Genomic DNA, 26,592 nt, shown 5'->3' on the forward strand with positions numbered 1-26,592 from the left:
ATATAAGTCCACTTCCGGTATTGAAAATATCGTGCCAGGAACTCAGACTTATAGTAACACCAACGTTTTCAAGCTTATATGTCCGCTTTAGAATGGAATAAAATTTGACAAAAAAAATATTTTAAGATGAAAATGTTGCCTTTGAAAGTCATCATTGATCCAACCAAAAGCCAAAAGAAATGTCGAATTTCGTAACACATTGCAGGATAGGCCAACCAAATTAATATGAATTTTCGTATCACTTATTCATATCACACTTATAGCGTCTATTGAATGCAGGAAATAGACCATATGCATGAGGGTGTGGATGGGGTTTGCAGAATAGAGAATAATGAACAAAAATATAAAGAATAGAGAAAAATGGACCAAAAAAATAAAGAATAGAGAATAATGAGGTGCTAAAATATAAAGAATAGAGAATAAAGGACAAAAAGTATAAAGAATAGAGAAAAATGCCTTAAAAAATTAAAGAATACAGAAATGGAGGGGTCTCGGTAGTCGTGTGGTCTGAATAGTTCATAAACAGTAACACTAGCCTGTCAACATTGAGGTTGTGAGTTCAAAGCCCGCACGTAGCAGGTCTCTTCGAATCCGATCTTAATTGACAATGATTGTCAGTTTTCCTGTTGAAGGTCGTTTTTTTTCTCCAGGCACTCCGGCTTCTTGCACCAAAAACTTCTTGCACCAAAAACAAAAACAAACTGCATGGCCGCCACGATATAGCCAAGAGTGCAGTTTGTGGCTAATAAACATCAACAACCAATCAATCAATTGAGAAATCGCAAATTAAAGTAAATTCTAGAAGCGATCGGATTGTCACGGAAGGGGGATATAGGAGAATCTCTCGCTGGTTCCGTCCATGATAAACCACATTCTTCATTGCAAAATTTGGCATTCTCGCTAAAGGGAAGAAGGTACCGAATGGGCAACCCGAAATCATAAAGTGACGAATGACACAGAATAATGACCAAAAGTAAAAGAAAAGACGGACAGACAGACAGACAAAATAGAGCCAGCAAAAAAATCTGTCGGTGTACTTAGATGCTTCGGAAGGGTAAAAATGAAACAACACATTAAATAATTTCATGTGTCCGAAGCGCTTTTCTGGATTTACCTTCATCAGGAACGCTCAAAGCCGAATATTTGAAAGCCGAAAATTCATAAGAACTCAAACAATGAATAAATACCTAAATAAATGGAGAATGTGTCTATGGGCCACAGATGCCCCCGCTTGTAAAAATGCATGCGTCAACTTCCACATATAGATGCAGGATTCACGTAGTTAAGACCGTTTTGTGATTATAAGCCTAAGTTTCATAACATTTTGTTGAGGCAAACTAAAGGTAGAGAACGAAAACGAAAGATTTAGCAATTTTTCCATTTATATAGGGGCATAACTCATGGACGGTAAAAGTGACGCCACCCAATTTCGAACTTGATCTGTGTTTTGTGGTAAAATGCATTGTGTATAAGTTTTATAATATTTGGTTGAGGCAAACTCTAGTTACAGAACGGAAACCAATTTTGGGGACGTTCGGGACGGACAGACGGACAGACGGGACGGAAGGACGGACGCACATGGGTTACACTTAATGCTCCCTCCGCTACGACGGGGGCATACACATAGCTATAGCCGAATCCATCTAAGTTCAACTTTGCCTGAGGGAGTTATAACCTTAAATAATTTCAATATTTATAAACAAGTTACTGCTCTTAGAACCCGATATGTTGCTCACTTATGTGCTTCGGAAGGGTAAAAAGTTCCTGTTATTAGATCTAACCTGATCTGTTGCTCACTTTTGTTCTTCGGAAGGGTAAAAAGTTCCTGCTCTTAGAACCTGATATGTTGCTCATATTTTAACTTCCATGTTACCGTATTGGTATCCGGACTAATTGACCTCGGAAAATTAACTATTTTTTTCAATATTTGTTTTATTTCTTATTTATATAAAGCACATGCATTAGAAAAAACATAATGATAACCACTCACACATTTTATACACGTTCTATTTATAAACACAACAAATGCAGATTATCATATAACTATCTATCTAAATTAAAAAAAAAAGTAATTTAAGGATGTGGTAAAAATGTAAATAAGAATTTATTTCATAATTTCTAAAATATCAATTATTATATTCCTCTTTTTGGCTTAACAAATCGAAATAATAAAATAAAATTGTTAAATAACCCAGTGTTAATAATACAATTAAAACATTGAATATGTTGATTTAAATGTTACTTGTGTGGTCATAGACAATAGACAGAAGAAAGGGATTCAACCATATAAGAGTGTCTGGATCGGGGTCTTCATTTCTGCATTTTTAAAAAAATTTTAGGCCATTTTTCTCTATTATTATTTTTCTTTTTGTCTCACTTTTCTGTTTTCTGTAAACCCCATCCAGACCCGGGTGCTAGAAATAATAAATAAATAAGAATATACATTTTGTTTTGTAAATATATTTCGAAACGCAGAGGAAAACACATTCTCGAGACAAAAGAACACAACCAAACAAAACAACAACAGTACAAAGTTGACCAAAGATTGTTCCTTGACGTTTTGTCCCTCATGTTGTATTACTATGAAGAATTATAATTATTGTACATCATTGCTTCTGAGAATGGAACAATGAAGCGCTGAATGCGCAAAAATGCGCACGACCTCGGTGCTTATAATTCTAATTTTTATAAGGTTCTTTAAGACACCAACCTCTAAGATGAGTATTATGCACAAGACAAAAAAGTTCATTTTTAAAGATTAATATTTATTTCCGTTGAAACGATGGTAAATGACATTTTCAATACTGAAACCTAACCCGAATAATTCAGTCGTTATATTCCGCTGCTATACGATGGCTGCATTGGAGAAAATCGGACACGGAGAGGGATTGAATTGTTCGAGTTAACTGAAACCACGAAACAAATCTATATCAAATCCATATCAATATGATTGTCATATCAGAAAAGAAAGATTAGGAGATAGCACTGCACAAATATTTGGTGCAAGAATGACATAAACGCACCACTGTCCTCGCATACAAGCACATAACGTACTTGTACGACTAACAAAAATAAATAGAAAAGCAGCAAAAGGATGATTAAAACAGCTAAAAAGCCCAACAGACAATTAATACACTTACTACAATCTCTAGGCTTTGGAGGAGGTGGGGGAGTTTTTGGTTGAGTTGTTACTACTATAGGATGAACTTTCGAGGTGCACAGTGTGCAAGTGTTATTTTTGCATTTTAAGAATTGACCACATGTGCACTCGCAATTCTCCTCTTTTGAGGAATCCAAAGTGCCCGGGAAGCATCGACATATGCAACATCCAAAGGACTTTTGACAAGCCAGGAATTTCTTACACATACATGTACAGTATTCATTGCTATCAAAATATGACGGACAGCATCGTAAAATACAACATGCGCATGCTCGTTCACATTTCATGCAGTCACCACATGTGCATTCCCACCAATCAGAAATTTCAGGGCGTTGATATTCAGGAAAACATCGGAAAGTAAAACATTTACATGGTAGCATACACGACAAGCATTCCCGACATCTGCACGTCAAAATATCGGTCTTAGTGGACTTTAAATGGGTTGGGAAACATCTAAATGTAAAACATTTACATGGCATTTCGCACGCGAGACATTCAAAACACCTACATGTCCAAACGTCGGATTTTGGCGGCTCAAGATGCAACGGAAAACAGCGAAGTACACAACAACGACAATTTCGTTCACAACGCATACATTTACCACACAAACATTCACATGCATCCTGTAAAGGAGTGGGTAAATATTTTGGAAAGCACCGTAAAACACAACATTTACAGAACCGTTCACAAGCCATGCATTTTCGACATGTACAATCACAAGCTTTGGTGTCTGGCTCTTCAAATCTGGAAGGAAAACATCTCAGGATGCAACATTTACACGACTGCATACATTTCCATTTCACATTTTTGCCATGTTTACTGAAAATACACAAAAATACTTGTTTTTATAAAGCAAAACCCAAATAGATTTGTTTAGAGTGACAATTTGCAAATTATTTTCAGTCGTTATACATAAACTACGAACTTAATTGGCCATAGACAATATTTGTTTCTTCATTAATTTCAGATGTTTTGAGCGAAACATATTTGCTTTATTTCCAGCTTTCTTTTCGTAGTCTCTGGCGTACTTAATATAATCAGAAACGCGAATTATGGAGGTCTTGATGGGGGTGCTTCATTTCGTATTGTCTTTGGCTATTTTCGTTTTACTTTATTTTCTAGTCTACTTTTATTCTTTTTTTTAGCAGCCCATTATTCTCTATTTCATTTTTGGTCCACTTTTTTTCTTTTTATTCTCTATTATGTAATAATCTCACCCAGACCCTTATTCGTGTGTAAATATTATTTTACATTACGACTAATCATATAAGTATTGTAATAGAAAAATGCAGTTTGTTTTATTTCATACAGTTTATTAATTAATGTATGTAGGATCTACTGTCAAAAATATTTTATATGCAATTATTGTTTAACTGTTCTATACTTTAAAACTTTTCTCCTTCAATTTTAAAAGCAGGATATTTCAAATTTACCTCCGGTAATATGTCTAGCAAAGTTCAACAAAATGTCACAAAGTTTGGACAGCTGTCAACGTACGTCAGCATCTTTATTTGTGTCAAGCTATAGGGCACAAACTAGTACCATAGTTACTTTTAATTAAGATCTAAATTAATATTTATAATGTTATTTTTTAAGTTGTATATTGTTTTGTATTATAGTTAGGAAAATGTAAATAAATATATTTGAAACATAATTTGGCAAATTTAAAATAAGAAATTAAAGAAAAACCATTTTTATGTAACTTGTAGTTTTGGCCTGGTTTTGGACCATAACTATATTTATGCATTCTAATTTTTGTTAATAACTTATACATTCTTCCGTTATCCTGTTTTGTTTTTGTTATCCTGTTTATTTTTTGTAATCCTGTTTGCTGCAGTCAATTAAGGGTTACTAGGACATTCAGAAATTAGTATATAAACTGATCAAGCCGCTATAAAATTAATAGCGAGTTTCTTGATATTCTAGGTGAGTCTCTAGGTTTTGAAAATGATTTAGATTTAAAATTATTTCAGTTTCTTTTAATTTTATTTTGAAAGAAATAGATAAAGTTTATAAGTAACTAATATTTTAATTCAAAGGTTTAATTTAACAGTAATTATTATTGTTATTATTTGATATTTAATTGGAATTACTTGTAGTATTTTATTATTGTTTTCAATTTATTTTAACTTTAAAATTGTACTTTGAAATTATATTTTAATTACTTTGATGTTTTGTTTATTAAATGAATAGCGAGTTTCTTGATATCCTAGTTTGGTTTTCTTTCCTGTTGTTGTTTCCGGCCTCCTACCGTGAGCCTCCCCCTAGATTGTGCCACAGAGCCTTACATTTGTTGGGTTACAAAAATATCGAAAATACCACCACAATATAAGCCTAATAGAATTAATCTACCATCTTGAAAATTCTGTTTGAAAATTGCATTGATAATATTTATCGCTTGTTATATGCCTAATGGCAAATATTTTGCCCATATTCAGGACACAAAATAAATTTGGCAGGTTCATAAAAAACATTGGTTGACTGCAGTACGGTAAGCTGCAAACCAATATTTAGTTGTAATGATTACTAATAAAATTAACGATTCTTACCTTTTCTTCGACCCACTCAATATACAAAAGATACAAACAAACGGTATAGCAATTGGAAAGAGGACAACAGTTGTTATCTCCCTTGGTAGTAAATTGCACCTTCCGCCGCCGTTTTGTTGTCAAATGGGACGAACAGCAACTGAAGCTCGTAAAGAATCTCCAGAATATTCTCACGTAAGAAATCATGCCATTCGTTGCAATAAAAATTTCAGGGGCATTTATGTCACAATCTAGAGTACAGACGTCATAAAATCCCATTATCAAAAACATCTGCGAAATTTCGACAAAACATAGAAATACAAATGTTTCCACGAATTCATGTACAAGTCGTTTTTCTTTATCGACGCCCTTAAATTCGTAAAACAATTGATAAATGATATTAAGTATCTGCAATGCGGACAAAGCAGTTCCAACAATAGTAAATATAAGGAAAATAAATTGAAGTGTCTCCCCTTGACCTTCACATTCATGAGTAAAATCGGTGTCCGAAAAAGTTCTTGACCGTCTTTTTACAACAATGGAGTAATTTCCTCTTTTGTTCATTTCAAAATACTCAATCCAGTCAAATGTTATGTCGGACACAGCGAGCACCATGGATATGAAATATTTTATCAGATTGAATATTTGTCTTCGCTCAAGACGATGCTTTTTTTCGTTATCATCATCGTCCCTATCATTACCATCATCCGCCATTATTTCTCTGTTTTCTTTTGGTGAGTTAGGCGAGACGTGCCGTCGCGTTATTGACGTATTATTTTTCAACTGCTTAGAAGATCTTTCTGTTTTAGTTAAATGCGTATCATCGCTCTGGTCCTTGTCCTTAGCAGTAGAAAGTTGTGAACCATTTGTTTTTATAGTCTCTTCGTTTGCATTATATTCTGCCATATCTTTCTGAAAACTATACAACCAAGGCTGTATTTCCCAGACTTGATTGGTTAACTTCGTATATATAGTTCGATTTTTATCGAGATTTTGAAATTAGCAAGGTTTGTCAATGCAAATACGTTCTAATTTGGAATTATGACTTAACAGCTGATTTTTTTCAAATGAGAATACAATAATATCCTTAAGGTTATTTCTCCCAATGACAGTTAGTTTAAAATCTAAAAAAAAAAAAAAAAATAATAGTAGAATATTTATGCGGATTATATCTCCCAATTAGGTAACTTTGTGATTAACCAAGGATGCGATAGATAAAAGAATATTTGCAAATTCAAGATTAAGAACTTGTAACGAGCAATAATCGCACATCTAGCGAAACTCTTCAAGATTTGGCACGTTTTAAACAAGAAATTTATGGTGGCAGCAGAACTTTTTGGTGACAAGTAATCATGAAAACAAATAACCATTAACGCCGAATAAACAACTCCCCCAAATATCCGTAATTATGTATTTTTCAGATCAAAATAAACGTTTGTCAAAAAAGGAGAGGTATGGTGTATTATTTTATGTCACAAAGTCACCTCACTTTCTTGACGAAATAAAAAGCGAAGAAATATAGATTCCACCACAGCAACAAGTGTGTTACGATATTTCTCAACTTGTTAAATTTTAATATTTAAAATGCTAGGCTTGCCGAGCTTTTTGAATAATTAAAATTTAACTGTTGAGAGTAGAGAAATATCGTAATACACAAGTTATAGTGGTGAAATCTGTTTCTCTAATGATTTTTATCCTTTCTTTTTGAAAGATTTGAAAGTTGTGCTCTTTATATTTGACGTCATTGGGCATGGTCGCCTTTTTTCATGACGTCACAATAGGAAATTCAGAAGAAACCAAGAAAATTTGACGTCATAATTAAATTTCGGCCAATTATATGCCGAGAACAGTTATTTCACTAGTGAGGAGAACAATTTGTTTTGTGAAATATGAGAATAGTGAAAGAATTAGAGAACATCGATTTACCTACTGTTTTTCATCTAAAAGTCACATTGAGACCTTACATGTCAGCATAGAGAAAACGCTCAACTCTGACAGCAAGTTCCAGATAGATACAACTAACCTAATGAGGGGAACTCTTCCCTAAATGCCAATAACCACATTGTGGGAACGGAACTGTAACCTTTCTTTTATAAATTGTTTGGTCATTCGGGAAAATGTCAAGCGGGGATCCGACATTCGAAAGAATAACAGGATCAGATAACGAAAACATTCTACATGTATTTATATATATGTTGTGTACAAGTTGTAATTTCTTACAAATTATAATTTGTACAGGGTTTTGGTACAAGTTATCAGTATTTTGACACACACCTTCTTTCACCATGTGATACAAGTTTACCTTCAATAATTATCCAGTTCGGTGTTTTACTCACAAATTTATATACTTCAACCTAACATTAAGCACAAGCCTCTATGTCATAAAACTACAAATAAGGACACATGATTGGTTTAGATTATATTTTTATTTTTTTACTCATACCAAATTCTATGTCCACAAAATATGTTTTAGTGCTTTTGTATAAACTTTTTGTCAGTACTATGTGCAAGACTGTAGCGTGTAGTTGTGGAAATAAAACCGTGAGAAGCTTAACCAAAGACACTGTGCTTATTTTATCTAGTTATGTAAAGGGATTCACAAAATACTGATAACTTGTACAAAAATACTGTACAAATTATAATTTGTACAACATTACAATTTGTAAACAACATATATATCAATTGAATAATAAAAACGACATATATGCACCCAAACGTTTTCCATAATATGATGTCTATGATGGAGCTTCGAGTAAATCGATCAGAACTGTTGCCCAGCAGCAATTGAAACTGCAAAAAGATTGTAAAAAACCCAATCGTTAGTTCCAAAATTTTAACCTATGACCCTTTTTTTGATATCATGCAACTCTGAAAGTTTAATAGCCATTGTCCTAGCGGAAATGTAAATAAATTCATTATCTTAATGTCGGAAAATGTTTTGACTGTACACTCGCTTGCGAATTTACTGTATGATCACTTTAGCCTTTAATGTACAATCGCTTGGCTTAATAAATAAAAAAAACATGTACTTTGTATATGCATTTCATTGTTTTCCCTGTCTGCTTTATAATATTGACCTATTAAATTCATAAGTAAAAATGAACATAAATTCAATAATTTTGTTGCCTAATATTTGTAAGCTTCTATCAAGTACACGTTTTCGACGCACACGTAGTGTATCTGTATCAGAGACGGACACAAAATCGAACAATCAGTACACTAGACAAAAAAGTACACCACAAATGTAAACACGTTCTATAAATGTAATTGGCTTTCTAAAAAAGCTTTGAAGAGCTTCGCTGTAGCATACGTTTAAGTAAGATGTGGTTTATGTGGTTGTTTATGCACAATGATTTATGAAAAACATATAATTTATCTCCTTTGTGCATACACTCATAAGTGTGGTATCATAAGCCCATCCAATCTAATTAAAATATAGAACTCGGATTTCGTTATACTGCATACGAGATCTAACAGCTACCCGTTTAAGGTTTCACTTCTGACGGATTTTGCATGTGACTTTTTTAACCAATCAGATTTCTAGTTATCGAATCTGAACAGCGCACGCGGAACATATATACCTAAATGAGGTTCATTGAAAGGTCCCGAGGGTATCCAAAAATAAAAACAATGGGACTTAAAATTTATCGCTTCGATTGTTAATCGTTTGGAAATAGTTTTTAAATCTCTTTCATTTTGTAACTATAGCCATGAATATTTGAAATATGTGACGTTCGTCATAGTTTTCAGATGTGCCTCATATGCTTTATGACTTGAGGTCGGATGGTAATCGTGGAAATTAAAGAGTACAGGAAACACTGTTAAACTGTACACAATAGCGGTGCTTCCCTCTGCCAGATGTGGATCAAGGATCTTGATAAGGGGGTGCAAACTTTGCATAGCTTGAATGGGACATGTAAAAAGTCTAAGCATTGATAAACCATACATATATATGTGTAGCGCCACAAGCACCCCCCTCCCCAACCTCGGCTTGCATACAAGAAAATAAACTGTTATCACAGAGATATGTTTCGCCTTTTTGTAATTTTGATAATGCAAATGTTGAAATTAAAATAGCAATACTTTAACATGTAAGTTATGCAAATATTCAAAGTCGATGAACCATGACTGAACGTACATGGCTAAACAATCTCCATGGAATGAGATGTGCCAATGCTAATACAACTGCATACCAAATACCATTGACTTATCATAAGTCGTTCCCTTTAAACAAACCTAAACACAAACATTAACTTGTAAACTGTGTAAAAGTTTCAAAGTCAATGAACCATGATCAGGGGTGTGGCTATATAATCTCCATGGAAACGATACTTGCAAATGCCAATACATTTGCATATCAAATATCATTGACTTAACATTAGCAGTTCATCTTAAACTGATCTAATTACAAACCAATACATGTAAACTAAGCAAAATTTTCAAAGTCTATAGACCATGACTAAGGGGGTGGAGCCAAATAATCTCCATGGATATGATATATGCCAATGCTTATACAACTGCATACCAAATATCATTGACCTACCACTAGTGGTTCCCCATAAATTGACCTAATCACAAACTAAAACATGTAAACTATGAAAAGTTTCAAAGTCAATAGACCTTGACTGAGGGGGCGGGGCCAAATAATCTCCATGGTAATGAGATGTGCCAATGCTAATACAACTGCATACCAAATATCATTGACCTACCACTAGTGGTTCACCATGAACTAGACCTAATCACAAACTAACTAATACATTGTTGACGCCGCCGCCCCCGCTGGAAACAGCATACCTATGTCTCGCTTTTTGACTCCGTCAAGGCGAGACAAAAACTGTCCTCTATTAGCTGCTCTGGTGAAGTTTTTTTCAGCTCAGTTGGTAGAGTCTACTAGAGAGGTGCCTTACTGTTCTATTTTTGTGAACTGTCAGTGGGGGGGTCTTTTATTTTGTATCTAGTAATAAAAAAATCTTAGGTAGTTGGCTATGGGCCATGCTGTAGTGGATACATATATAACAAAAAAACAATCCTAGTCTATCATTGACATAATAATTGATATTTTTACTGCTTGTTTGCTAGACAACTTCCTTCATTAGAATACATCAATTCAAAAATTCACCAATAGAACTAAATTTTATTATTTTTTTCTTATATGTACCTTTTATTAATCTTAAAATCTAGATAAAAAAGTGGCAAGGTTAAGATCTATACTTTAACAAGTGTATAAGCTGAAATGCTTGCCTGCTTTACATATGATTGAATGTATGTTGAAAGTCTGTTATATGAAGGTTTCACTACAAGCATCATATAAATATTACGCAAAAAAAGGTCACAAAAGTGAAAGAGATTAGGGTCATCGTTAGATCTCGTATGCAGTATAACGAAATCCGAGTTCTATATTTTAATTAGATTGAAGCCCATCTTAGATCGAACGTATTATGGTATACTGTAGTTTTTCCGTGAACATTTCGTACAGAAACACAAGCTTTAACCAATTCGTACTAAATTTTAACGGATCAAACATTAGGATCCATAGAAGAAAAGAAAGACGAAAGGAACATTCACACTCATAAGTCGAAAATAAACTGAAAAGGCGATGGCTAAAAAAGGAAAGGACCAATAGTCAAACAACAGTCCACAAAACATAACATAGAAAAGTAAAAACTTAGTAACGCGAACCCCACAATCCGGGGATGATCTTAGGTGCTCCGGAAGGGTAAGCAGATCCTGCTCCACATGCGGCACCCGTCGTGTTGCTCGTGTAAGTAGAAACACAGTGATAAGTCTAATTCGGTAGGTCACATTCGGGGAAAAGAGGATGGGATTGTAGTTAACGACAATTGGAACATATCCGTCGTCATTTGTGAAACAGATATTCCATAACGGTCAACCAACTCGTGATGGAGTCCTTAAAATTTACGAAGGAATGATTTTAACTTCACCTCTTGGAACTCATGGTTTAATAGCTTCCTTGTGAGCAGCAACTCTCTATCAAAGAAATCATGATAGGAAATACAAGCCCTGGAATATCGTATCAACTGGAAGATATATATTCTATATGCAGGCGCTGCTTCCTTTTGATTCTTATTTTTAGCTCACCTGGCCCAAAGGGAAAAGTTAGCTTTTCTCATCACTTGGCGTTCGTCGTCCGTCGTCGTCGTCGTCCATCGTCGTCCGTCTTAGTCGTTAACTTTTTACATTTTGAACTTCTTCTAGACAACCACTGAATGGAATGAAACCAAACATGGCACGAATGTTCCTTGTGAGGTGCTGACCAAGTGTTGTTAATTTGAAGCCGATCCATCGTCCAAGATGGCCGCCTGCGGGGGACTTAAGTTAACATAGGACCCTATGGGAAATACATACAAATGTCTTCGTTTAGAGAACCACTGAATGGAATGAAACCAAACATGGCATGAATGTTCCTTATGAGGTGCTGACCAAGTGTTGTTACTTTGAAGCTGATCCATCATCCAAGATGGCCTCCAGTGGGGGACATTTTTAACATAGGACCCTATGGGAAATACATACAAACGTCTTCTTTTAGAAAACCACTGAATGGAATGAATCCAAACATGACAGGAATGTTCCTTATGAGGTGTTGACCAAGTGTTGTTACTTTGAAGCCGATCCATCATCCAAGATGGCCGCCAGCCGGGAACATAGTTTAACATAGGACCCTATGGGAAATACATACAAATGTCTTCTTTTAGAGAACCATTGAATGGAATGAAACCAAACATGGCATGAATGTTACTTATGAAATGCTGACCAAGTGTTGTTACTTTGAAGCCGATCCATAATCCAAGATGGCCGCCAGTGGGGGACTTAGTTTAACATAGGACCTTACGGGAAATATTAACAAATGTCTTCATTTAGAGAACCACTGAATGGAATCAAACCAAACATGGCATGAATGTTCCTTATGAGGTGCTGACCAAGTGTTGTTACTTTGAAGTCGATCCATAATCCAAGATGGCCGCCAGCGGGGGGACTTAGTTTAACATAGGACCCTATGGGAAATACATACAAATGTCTTCTTTTAGAGAACTACTGAATGGAATGAAACCAAACATAGCATAAATGTTCCTTTTGAGGGGCTGACCAAGTGTTGTTACTTTGAAGCCGATCCATAATCCAAGATGGCCGCCAGCGGGGGACAATGTTTAACAAAAGACCCTATGGACAATTTAATACATACAAATGTCTTCTTTTAGAAAACCGCTGAATGGATTAAAACCAAACATGGCATAAATCTTTCTTATGAAATGCTGACCAAGTGTTGTTACTTTGAAGCCGATCCATCATCCAAGATGGCCGCCAGCTGGGGACAATGTTTAACAAAGAACCCTATGGACGATACATACAAATGTCTTCTTTTAGAGAACTACTGAATGGATTGAAACCAAACATGGCATGAATGTTCCTTATGAGGTGCTGACTAAGTGTTGTTACTTTGAAGCTGATCCTTCATCCATGATGGCCGCCAGCGTGGGGACTTCCTTTAACATAAGACCCTATGGGAAATACGTACAAATGCTTCTTCTAGAGGTGCACTGAATGGAATGAAACCAAACATGGCATAAATGTTTCTTATTAGGTGCTGATGAAGTGTTGCTACTTTATTGCCGATTTACTGTTCAAGATGGCCACCAACATTTTTTATTAAATTACAGGGCCAATATTAAACCAAATTTGGCCTTTCTCATTATTAGGGTATCTGTTATGATTTTAATCTATTTTTACATGATTTCCAAAACCAAAGTAGAATCAGGTGAGCGACACAGGCTCTTGAGAGCCTCTAGTTTTTTATTCCAGAGATACCGTTGGATTTTGAAAATTTATGATTCGTCGTTCCACAGTTATTGTACTTTGACTGTCAGATTGATAAAAGATGATATTCTACATGTCTTACACTAGATCTAGTATACTTGGACCAGTTTGCTACACACTTTACACTATTGTTAGCATTGGTAAATCTAAACTCGCTTTGCATTTTGACAATTTTATGGTTTGTCGTTCAAGTGGACTTTTAACAGCCATTCATGACGCAAATATTGTTTTGCATGCCCCAGGCCTGTTGTCCTACAAGGCCATTTTGCTAACTTGTTTTTAGAAGCCCCCTAAGTATTCCAGATCATTTTCACAACAATTCTAATGCACAATTTTGGGGTATCATGTGCTCTTGGCGTTATCTTCGGGTTTTTTTTTATAACATATAATTAAGTTTCATAACATCAAGGAATCCATGTAATCTGACAAAAGTTTTGAATATCCTTGGCAGTCTTACTCAGAAACTTTTTCATCTTTGCCCTTTTTCTTAAACATCAACACGAATTTGATGCGACATGATATAACAAGGTAAACCCGTGAAGGTAAACATATTCATTAATCGGGTATCGGATGGGATCTTGCATACCCATACTGTAACTTTATCTGTATTCAATATCTTCTCCTGTCCGGGCTGTTCCCAATTATATATCTCATTCTAGCCAAAAGAATCTTTCCTTCATTATTTAGGCAAACAATGAGAACCGATATTTGTTAAGTAATAATTACAAGAAGGCGTGTATATCGTATGCAACTAAAATGATAGGTTCGCGCCGTATGCGAAAAAATAATCACTAATTAAAAGAATAAAACTCGGACAAAAAGAACTCCCGCACAAAACCGAAAGTGAGACTAGGAATTCTGGAATGGTAAGCATCTTCTGAAGTTAACTTAATTGTTAATAATAAAAAAGAAAATTACTAAAAAAATACACCCACCAGAAGACCGAATATCCAACGTGCAACCGACATTGAGCGTTGAATAATAACGGTGTTTCACTGGATTCTAAACCTCATCAACTATTCAAGGAATCAAGAAAAGACACGTATACATAAAAAACCATCTAGTTAGACCAAAGTATAAAATATCTGAAAGCACACCTTCAATAAGCTTGAACAATTCTATAAAATTTCAAGAATCAGGGTAGATAACTGTAGGATGTGTCGATTACACAAAAAGGCACCGTCTTTTGTAAATGTCACTGAACAATTAATAAGTTTATAGTTGAAAATATTTTAAAAATTTACTAATGTTTTATTAAAGCAGGTGTATATTTCAATACGTGTATAATGTATTTGTTAGGTTTCAGGGACATGAGTCGTAAATTGTAGGAGCAACTACACGAAATACCAGAAGGTACTGTGTTATTAATTTTGCTTGAAAATGACTTTATTCCTAAGTATGGAAATGGAGAGTATTTCATCAACAATTCAGTTACTAGCACCTTTTTGTTAGTAGTATCTAGAATATTTTAGTTGGTAGTATCAAGAATCTTTTTAGTTAGTAGAGAATCTTGGTTGGAAAATAGGAGGAGTTGATAACACAAAATAGGTACCGTCTATTGTAAATTTAGCATGGGGTCTGCAAACTGTTCCAAACATAGCAGGTGCACAACCAAAATATGTATGCTATCTATACATGAAGTTTCAAGAGAGATAAAGGATACTACAGATACAGTTAAGTCTGCCTCATATCTTGACTTACATCTAGAAATTGACAATGAGGGTCGGTTGAAAACAAAACTTTACGACAAAAGAGATGGTTTCAGCTTCCCAATTGTGAACTTTCCATTTCTATGTAGCAACATTCCAGCAGCGCCTACATACGGAGTATATATCTCCCAATCGATACGATATTCCCGAGGTTGTATTTCCTATCATGATTTCCTTGATAGAGGATTGCTGCTCACAAGGAAGCTATTAAACCAAGAGTTCCAAATGGTGAAGTTGAAATCACCCCTTCGTAAATTTTACGGACGCCATCACGAGTTGGTTGACCGTTATGGAATAACCGTTATTCAGATGATGTCGGATATATTCCTTATGTCGTAACTACAATACCCTTCCCTTTTCACGAATGTGACCTACCGAATTAGACTATTTACCGTATTTGTAATAACATAAGCAACACGACGGGTGCCACATGTGGAGCAGGATCTGCTTACCCTTCCGGAGCACCTGGTGGGGTTCGTGTTACTTAGTCTTTAGTTTTCTATGTTGTGTCATCTGTATCTGTACTATTATTTGTCTGTTTGTCTTTTTATTTTTGGCCATAGCGTTGTTAGTTTGTTTTCGATCTATGAGTTTGATTGTCCCTCTGGTATCTTTCGTCCCTCTTTCAAGGATATGGTCTGAAAATGAGATTGATTGCAAAAAATATGTACCGCTTACCACTCTCGCCGGACATCACCATATCTTCAGCTGGTTTTGCACTTCGTGCAATTCGCCGTTTCAGAATCTAATGCATTCTGGGTAATATTTCAAAATTGTACACCAAAACGTTGTGATTGGTTTAAACGTTCTAAACAATGGAAATTCAACCAATGACGTAACGCTATTTTCACTTTGGTGTACGAACAATGAGATTACCCATAGTCCTTTAGATTCTGAAAAGGCTAACTCAACCAATAAAAAGTTTGAATTTTGGTCCCTTTTATATAAATAAATAAAGTTTATAGATAATTATTATTTTTTTTCTAAAAGCGATTTTATAACTACTTCATATAAAAAACGGATAGTAAATTTGAACGCTGAGAAGGAAAAAAAAAAAAACATCCCCGCCAACATCATACTCTCCAAAACCTAATTGAAAATTGAATTCCATCTACTATTTTCGCAGGATTTTCCGAAAAGTAATGCATCGACTTACTATCAATCAGATATAAAGGAACGACCATTTAACTTCAAGGGGGGGGGGGGGGGGGGTTATGGTTTTTTTTTTCTAAATATTATAATCCCCAATTTGATGAAAAAAAATATTGTGGTCAAGCAGATGACAAAAAAAAATATTCTGAATCCAGGTTTCCTATACCTTATAGTGATAAATTTTGAAAAAAATAATTTGATTGATAGCGTCAAAAAACTATAAAAGAAATTTCTGACTCATTTAAAAAACCATACCCTCCCCCCACCCCCTCTTGCAGTTAAATGGTTGCTCCCTAACTAAAGCCAAAGCCCTGTTTTCTTTTGTTTTTGTCCCCTACCCAACTTTTTGGCAAAATAATTCTATTGAAAAGATAAAAATGAAAGTGAAAGAGGAGAATGACTCACTATCAGTCTATCAGACTATAGTCGGTTTTTTATATTTTTTTTTATTTCTTGTCGTTTTAAGAAATTCGTCACCTACCAGTGCACTTGCATCAGTATTTGTAATCTTCTTTGTTGATGTCAATGTTAACCTTACATGTGTGTGAGTGTACACTTGTAAAAATGATAAGGTCTTCTCTATTTATACCTTGAAGTAGAAAAGGATGTTTGAATAAACAAAGGATAGTTAAAAAAGATATATTGTATAAAATTGAGAATGGAAATGGGGAATATGTCAAAGAGACAACAACCCGACCAAAGAGCAGACAACAGCCGAAGGTAAAACATGTTTTGTGAGATCTCAACCCTCCCCCTATACATCTAGCCGTGTGTGTGTGTATAGACAGCTGTATAATGGTATAAATATTACAGTGATGATAAAATCCGTGTTGGTTTAATTTAATTTAATGATATTCTTTTTTAAAGGAAATTTTGAATTAAGACAATAGTTAATACGACCCTTCTTATGAAAAATTTAGCAAAAATGCTCCCAAGCGACAATACAGAATTGCTCCAAGCTCGAACGTTGTTTACCGACAAGCGACCGTACAGTGAAAATTATTTAGTATCTCGGACTTTGGTTTAAAAAAAAGTTAGCACTATTTTCAATGATTATTTAGTGCTGATTAATTTGAGGAAAAACTATATATTAATTGTATTATAAAGTTTGACATTTTAGAAAAAAAACCCTTTTATAGTCTAAATATAACCCGAATGAACATAACCATTTGCCTAATTTGGGTTGGAGCTTTTTGTTTTATTTCAATATTTTTCCTTAATGTCTTGCCTTAAGAATGTTTTCATCAACCCGGATTGTTAAAATATTAATGACAGGTATAAACATTTACTTATATGCATTGCAAGTAAGCATCAGAGCTAATTATTACGAAAAACAATTACCTTCTCAGCTGCTGTGAGTTATTTCGAATGCAGGAGTCTCGATTAACAGTCTCCCGAATGACACAAAAGTTTTAAAACTTTTTACAGTTCCGTTCCCACACTCTGGTAACACTATTGATAACGCTATTCCTGTGCGTTTTAAACCAAAATAAGTGCCGGGTCATGCAAATCAACACATTGAAGATTACAATGTGCATAAAAATACAATGTATATCAAAGACTTTCTTGTATTATTGATGTGATATTATACAAATATCAAATCAATAATACAAGAAAGTCATAAACCAAACATTTCTTCTTATTTCAATGAAAGCAACACGGTTTTTGAGTGATTATTTATGTTTTTTTGTTTTTAGGAGGGGGTTGGGGGTCTTATAATCTTGTAATGTTTGATTATTAGAAGAAACGTCAACCAGGGGAAGTTGAAAATAAAATTTCACAGGTTCAATGTTACCCGAATATTTTCAAATGATAATTTTGAATTATCGGAAATAAATCAAAAATATGTAGATTAGAAAAATGAATACGATGTACGCAATCTTCTATTTCATCTATCTAATACTTCAAGTTTAATTGTGATTACTCATTCTTTTTTATTTTCAATTAAAATATAAGAAAATTATAAAAAAAATAATTAAAACAATTATCATTTCGTGCAATAAAGCCGTTAATTAATTGATTGATTGCGGATTGCTTATCGTCCAGTGGCAAGTATTTTAATAATTAAAACAAAATATCAGGCTTATAATTTGGTACACGCGTTTCGTCCATATAAGAGGATGTGGATGGGGTTTACAGAATAGAGAAAAATGGGGAAAAAATAAAGAATAGAGAATAATGGGGTGCTAAAATATAAAGAATAACTGCAAAAATTAAAGGATTTGGTAAGAATATACTGATTACAGAAAAGAGCAATGTCCAGAATACAGTTATCAAGTCATTACATAATAGCCATTATTTTAAAAGATAAAGAATAATGAGCGAAAAAAATTAAAGAATACAGAAATTAAGGACCCCCATCCATACCCTCATATAAGATTCTTCAAAAGAACTTGAACCAAAACAGCTGGAAGGCCAAATCAGATACTGTTTACTCATCATTATTCGTCAGATAACAATTTTCGTGGATTTAGTGTGTGAAGCTGGTCAACGAATTTAAATGGTCAGGGAAGTACAAACTTTCTACAGGCTTATATGCTATCTTTTGACAAAACCACGAAATAATATCCTCGAAAATACTATCTTTCTCAATCCACAAAAATAAATGATATTATAAAAAAACAATCTAACCAATAAGTCAAACACATCTGCGTAAATCTGTTTACATATACATGTAAGAGATGGTAAAACATAGACTCTTCACAATTTACATTTCAAGAATAATTGTTCCGTTAGAAGAAATCTTTTTAAAAAATACTTCAAAATGTCTTTTTCTAAAATCTATACTATACTTACAAGAAAAAGTTACGTATCAATTTTTATCTAATGTTCTTAGCAACGGCATGTAACAAGAAGGGTATTTCAATGACCGTAAATGAAAATATTATCACCACATTCTTTAAGTGCCAGTCCCAAGTATGTTGAATTGTTTCACATTTTGTCATGTTGAGGCCTTTTAGAGCTGACTATGCAGTATGGGATTTGCTCATTGTTGAAAGCCGTACGGTGAACTATGATAGCTGCTTTGATCTGCTTTATTTGGCCACGCTTGGATAGTTGACTCGTTGGTAATCACGCCACATGTCTTAATTGTACATGAATCGGAACATAGAACAAAAAAATAAGAAAAAGGTTGCACTATAAGTGATGCGATACATATTCATTTTTCATCATTTGATAGATAAATGAGAGATTGAATTTCGTAAGGCTTTCATAGACGGAGAGAAAGAGTTGTTTTCTTCCGAGACGATATAGGTTAACTATATATGCGGCTGCTTAGGGAAGTCGTGATGACATCAGCTTCTCGAGTCACTGAAAACCTGCATCCTGTGTGTAGGTCTTTATATAACTCTACGTTTGGGAATTTGCATATGCACACTGTCAAATAGAGAAGAGCTGGACAACGGACAAGTTAAGGAAAACGGGAAAGGTTACCTCAAGCACGCCTGCAAAATCTTTAATAATTGTATTCCATGCTTATTTTAATTCTTGTGTTAATCATGTTCAAAAGATAATTCCATTATGCGAAAAGATAATGCTAAAGATGTACTTTGGATTAATATAAGTAATTTAGATTAGTTTGGTCTATCGTGTGAATATTTGCTAAAATGTCCTCAAATGTATTGCATCTTTAAATGTGTGTAAGAAACCGATTGATGGAAATAATTATTTTATCAAATTCCGTACGTAATTATCAATTCTGCTAAGATGCTTTGCTTATGAAAGCATGCTTTTAAAAAAAAAAATTAGAAATAGACGTAAAATATATATGGGGAATACATAAAATTGAGAATGGAAATGGGGAATGTGTCAAAGAGACAACAACCCGACCATAGAGCAGACAACAGCCGAAGGCCCCCAATTGGTCTTCAATGCAGCGAGAAACTCCCGCACCCGGAGGCGTCCTTCAGCTGGCCCCTAAACAAATATGTATACTAGTTCAGTGATAATGGACGTCATACTAAACTCCAAATTATTCACAAGAAACTAAAATTAAAAATGATACAAGACTAACAAAGGCCAGAGGCTCCCTACTTGGGACAGGCGCAAAAATGCGGCGGGGTTAAACATGTTTTTTGAGATCTCAACCCTCCCCTAGTCCTATAATATAAGAATTCGGAGTTTCATATCATTTACATTCAACGTTTTTTATCGGATTTTTTTTTTTACTATCAATGTTGAAACCCGAATTTCAACATTGATAGTAAAAAAAAATATCCGATAAAAAACGTTGAATGTAAATGATATGAAACTCCGAAGTCTTATATTATAGGACTAAACCCTCCCCTATACCCCTAGCCAATGTAGAAAAAACAAACGTACAACAGTACGCCCAGTAAAACTCAGTTTAAGAGAAGTCCGAGTTAGGAAATATCATTGAGGTACGTGTTGGTTATATGATTTAGTTTCGTATTTTTATCGCCATTTTAGTAGGAACAATTTTTATTTCAAGGCAAATTGCTAATCAGAGGAAAAGGATGATTTCAAACACCAAACTAACTAATGATGAGTCTTAATATTGAAACTGATTTATGAATTGATATGTAAATTGACGTTAATACGAGAAAAAAGACTATCAAATAGATAAACACTGTTGCAGATTTTATACATGTAAGCAACTTATTATGACTTGAACCTTAATGACATAACAATACCATGTCTCATAGCTTAGAAATGGTTGCAATTTGTATAGTTTATCATTTAGAAAAAAATGCTATAATTATCAAACTCACCTCTGTAAATTTGTATAATTTTTTATAATTAAAGAAATGGCCATTAATCTGCAAAATAGACTCCGCACAATATTCATACAAGTAATTGTTATTCCGATTGTAGGTTCTCGTGAACAAGTCATTCCAATCTGCTCTTCTATCATTTTAGATGTTACGTCCTTAGAAACGAACATTTGATGTAATATATAGACGTTTAAATTAACACAAAATAGTCATACTAATTAGATGAACAGAAGATTAGATGCTATTTATTAAGTGTTGGTAATATGATTTTGTTTTGTAATTTCAATTTTGATCATTTATTTAGCGTCGGTAATATGATTTTTTTTTGTAATTTAGAAGTCTTAACGATTTGTTATTATATGAGCTGAGTCGGCTTATGCAAATGAATATCAATACATCTGTTAACTTATTTTGAAAAGAGAAAATCTTTATGTAAAGTCTGTAACTGTTTAAGCTGTTATAAGAACCCTACAAAACAGACCAAAATTAATCTTTATTTTGCATTTGAATGTTCCCCATAATCAATCAGTCTTATACATGTACATAACTTATAAACGTGCACGTGCATAAGGTCGATTTCTATCCTACGCATCTCATATCATGTTTTCTTTGGACGACGTTTTGTAATATTTTATGTTTATACTTGTATAAAAGGAGGAAAAGGTTAATAAATAAAAATAAGAAGATGTGGTATAATTGCCAACGAGACAACTCTCCACACGAGACCAAATGACACAAAAATTAAGAACTATAGGTAACCGTACGGCCTTCAACAATGAGCAAAACCCATATACCACATAGTCAGCTATAAAAGGCCCCGAAATGACAAATGTAAAACAATTCAAACGAGAAAACTAACGGCCTAATTTATGTACAAAATAATGAACGAAAAACAAAAATGATACACAGATACAAAAGACAACCACTGAATTACAGACTCCTGACAGGCACATACAGAATGTGGCAGGGTTAAACATGTTAGCGGGCGCCAAACCCTCCCCCTTACCTGGGACGGTAACAGTACAACAAACTATAAAATCAGTTGAAAAGGGATTAACTCATCAGATGGATACAAACAGAAATACATATAACAAAAATACAGAGTGGACGTTGCAGGGTATTTATACATCCCCACAACAAAAAGACATTAAGTACATATCTTAGAGTACTCGCAGTTACTGACAACTAGTTCAAAGCCAATAACAACTAATAAAAGTAACAACATGCATCTAAGACTAAAATATACCTTTTTGTAGGAAGACATCTCTTCACAAGTCGTCTAAAAGTTTTAATAACTTTGTTAAATTAATTCATCAAAAAGCTTCAATGCAGAAGACCTGTCCGGTTTAAACTACCTGATAATTTTTTCTAAATCTTAATACGATATATTTAAATATTTTTGGAGGTCAAATCAATGGAATGCTTCTTATGTAAATAACTGGTCTTTTTAAAAGATGTACTATAAATCTAAACAATTTACAAAAAGGAAAATAGCACGTTTAAATCTCCTGCGTCCGAAGCGCTGTACACCAGGAATGCTCAAAGCCAAACATTTGAGAGCCAAAAATACATATTAATACGAGGAAACGGCAGCAGCTACATAAGCAAGAGGAACCTAACAGCTTTATATTAGTTGTGTTTACTATTTGTATAATATATCATCTTTGAATTCAATAACATGTTAATAGAAACAAAGCAGACAATGATTAAATCACTATTGAACTAAGCTACACTCAGAAAATACGTATGTGGTCTTTAAAATTCGAATGTGCGAACCAACAACGACCAATTAGTTCAATATATACATACTAATAAGATGATCCACCTTAAGTGTTGGAATATGAGTCTTAACGTTTTGTTATGCTATCTTTTTTATTGGGACAACGTTATGTTATGAATTAGAAATAGCCATAGGTTTGTTGGCAATTTTCACATGGCCTGGGCCGTTATACTCGAATTTTATCACGAGCGTTAGCAAAGGGATAAAATTAACGAATATAATGGCCGCGGCATGTTAAAATATTAACAGATCTATCGCTTGTATGATTTATTTCGATAAAAATAGGACAAATACGATAATTTTAAAAAACTGACGGTAAATGTGCCGTGTATATCTGTTCTATTTTACTCCCTGTTAGATAAAGCTAAAAATATCCAATAAATCTATAGCATGCATGAATTATTTCTTGAATAACCGCTAGAGAATATATGTTTCATTCTGTTAATTCTCAACCCCAATATTTGCTATTCTTAATTTACTTTTTTCCCCGTAAGCTACCGTCAAATCCAAAATTGACATTTCGTAACTAAGGAGCTGCCATGTTGACTTTATGAAATCAGGAAATGTGCGAATAATGCAATAAATAGAAAATAAAAAAACACCTAACTCAAAACTTCATTTTAATGCAATATTATTCGAATTTGGAGCGTCCACGTAACGGTTAAACCTTCAGGGGTTCAAACTAACATTTGGTACTTGAAGGTCCGGGACCTTTGACAATCCAAACTGAAAGGTCCACAACCTAAATCCCAGGTCCTACTTTTACATGAAATATTGCTCATTAAGATACAAAATTAATGTGCTTTTGGTGCTAGGTTAGCTTGTTTCATCATACATTTGTATTTAACAAGTTTACAAATAATATATTGCCATGCAACTATATAGACCAAACTGTCAGTGTCGCTGTGGTATTGCATGTATAACAATAAATGTAATTGTCTTGTATACTATAAATTCCAACAATCTATTGTTTTTTTGGTGCTGGGAAGGGTGTCATAGTGCGTGTGTGTGTGTGTGTGTGTGTTGTCTCAATCATTGACAATTATACCATAATCTGTTATTGATGTAAAAGTGGCAACATCAACACCATTTTTGCTCTGAATAAATTTCAAGAATAAATTCGTAGTCAGTGAAGGGTTTCCCTTTCTTGCAACACTATGCAGTGTTGAAGAAAACCTTATATCTATTTAACTGATCAGGCTTACATTGCTGCTTGTGAATACATTAGTGTCTGACAATAAATCTTTAGACTTAAAATTTGGGTCACTTTCATGGATCCACTTACTAGTGAACTTTCATTTTTTGAATGGTAGGGAATTTCTGGCAGTATATAAACAACATTAGACCAGTTGATTCGATCATCAAAATATAGCCACAGTCGATAGATTTTCAGTTGAGCTTAAATTTCCGTTCCCGTTTTCACGATCGTATTTTTGGTCTTTAATGAGATCTTCATTTGATTTCATTTGTTTTGTTCCCAAGGAAGACGTTGAAGCCCACCGTTCATCATCTTCAGGCTTTCCCTCGAAGACGTGACACCAATGAGACACAAACTCATTTTGTTCGAAAATGTCTGAATGTCAAGTGACCTATCGCAACTATTTATAACCTTGTGTATGGTCGGCAAGGTCAGGAATGAAACATTTTATTATCTTAATTTCAATAATAATATGGCTTTGAAATGACGATACTAATGGTGAAAAAGGTCGGCACAGTTAATTTTTATTTTCTTTCAAATCGAAGGTCTGTCGGGCATAACTAGTAACCAAAACGAAGGTCCGATTGCAACAGTGGAAGGTCACGGACCTCGGACCACTGCTAATTTGAACCCCTGAACCTTCAGTTTGAGCGTTTTCATTCATATGAGGTCATGTTTTGAAAAGACTTTAATGCGCCTAACAACATATATGGAATTTCGCGACTTTTTATTCATTTTTAATTTTGTACATTTTTCCGAGCTCTAATCCATTAATTCTTTTTGTTATGCATTAGAATAAGAATAAAGGTTCTGTAGATTTTTTAATTGCAATTTTCATACAGCGAAATCGGCATAGAGTTTGCACATAGCTTACGGTGCATGTGGATTTACGTGGGAGGTATATTGTAACAGCAATTATTATGTACATCTCTGAGTCTAAATATAGATATATTTCGAGTATTTTATCACGGTATTGTTTACAAAGCGAAATTATAATCCATATTTATGCTTATGGAGATAAAAGTTGATATATTTTTATGTAGGGAGATTACTCTTCATAAGTCAGTTAAAATGTTTTAACAGAATTGTTTACATCAAAAAGCAGTTCGGTCACATATTCAGAAGCGCCTCCAAAACGACGTACAATGAGCTCTTGGTTTTTTAACACTTTTTTGAAACCAAAGGTTATCCTCTTCACTACAAATATTATTGATCCAGCTGACACAGCCTTGAAATATGTTTTTTTTTATGCAAAACTTATTATTTACAATGTCTTACTTAAGAACTTGGTAAAACTACGAATCCCACATACACCCATACATCATTCACAAAAGAGGAGATTTTAGAAAATACAAAATCTGTTCTTCTCTCCTTTAGTACTTATACAAAAAAGACGACGAAATCACCTATCTTTATACTGTATATATAAACTTCACAAACATCTTTATAAAGAAAGATATATAGCCGGGTCGTCAAAATGTTCGACTGAACATCTTTTTAAAGTCCTTACAATCATTTTTTCTCCAGTAAAAGATGGCCCTCAGAAATATTGTGATGAAGTGTATTCAACCGTAGTTGTCAATCAGATGTGGACTCTTGAATTTTCTAAAGATTAACTACAAAATCTCAAATCTCAATCTTTATAATTTTGCAGTAATATCAAATCTTTTGATATTCTACGTTTTACACTACTATTACACATGCACAATTTAAAGATTGAATACATCATCTCATTATACAGAACTTTGTATTAAAAAATGGGAATCGTAGATACATTGATATAGTTTCAGGTCATCAAAAATCTTACTATGTGAAGAACCATACTGATTTCAAAAACAAATAAACCGAAGATGATATCATCAATATGCTGGCCTTATTACTAGAATATATGGCAAACATGGTGCTTTCAATTTTCAAATTGTCAACTGTTAAAAAACCCTCAACCTCTGTTCCATTGTATGGCGTTTACATATCTCACTTGATGTTTTAAGTTCGTGCATGTTCATACTATGTGGCCTTTATCTTCAGGGATTTGCTCCTTACAAAAATCTGCTCCAACAAAGTTAGGATGAAGAACAACTAAAATCGACACTATATAAGTGTCCGTGTCACCATCACAAATTGGTTAACCGATACGATATGTGTGTGTCTCTCCTCACTAACGACATGTTCTCGCAGTCTTAGAGCTGTATATACCAGAATAGTCGTCTTATCTGTAATTTTACAGATAGTGACATTTTGACTAACTGTTGATTCGCTTGGCTAGTTATGCATGCATATCAGGATACGCTTACCCTGTCGATGCGCGCACCCGATATTGCTTCTTTTTGAGTTCTTAGATTTTTTTTTATTCAACAACAAATTGCACTTCTGCTGTAAACAATGCAGTTTATCAATTTGTGTTACTCATTGAGGAGTTAACGAGAGGCGAAAGATACCAAAGAGATATTCAAACTCATACATTTGTCATAAGTCGAAAACAAACTGACAATGCCA

General features: G+C 34.0%; 1 protein-coding gene across 1 annotated transcript; it reads right to left on the reverse strand.

Moving 5' to 3' along the window:
- Positions 1–1,925: 1,925 nt before the first annotated feature.
- Positions 1,926–21,279, reverse strand: LOC127726031 (uncharacterized). The gene is made up of 3 exons (XM_052233329.1): positions 21,116–21,279; positions 5,710–6,812; positions 1,926–3,979 (listed from the first exon to the last, which is right to left on the reverse strand). The coding sequence occupies exon 3, from the start codon at positions 3,946–3,948 to the stop codon at positions 2,959–2,961; it is 990 nt and encodes a 329-aa protein (XP_052089289.1). The 5' UTR covers positions 3,949–3,979; positions 5,710–6,812; positions 21,116–21,279; the 3' UTR covers positions 1,926–2,958.
- Between the last annotated feature and the right edge of the window lie 5,313 nt (positions 21,280–26,592).

The sequence above is a fragment of the Mytilus californianus genome, unplaced genomic scaffold (assembly GCF_021869535.1).
Source record: "Mytilus californianus isolate M0D057914Y unplaced genomic scaffold, xbMytCali1.0.p SCAF_16, whole genome shotgun sequence".
NCBI classification, from domain to species: Eukaryota; Metazoa; Mollusca; class Bivalvia; order Mytilida; family Mytilidae; genus Mytilus; species Mytilus californianus.

What these genes read in the sequence shown, in the direction of transcription:
- LOC127726031 (XM_052233329.1), bottom strand. Translation starts at nt 3,948, where the DNA reads ATGCAGTCGTGTAAATGTTGCATCCTGAGATGTTTTCCTTCCAGATTT.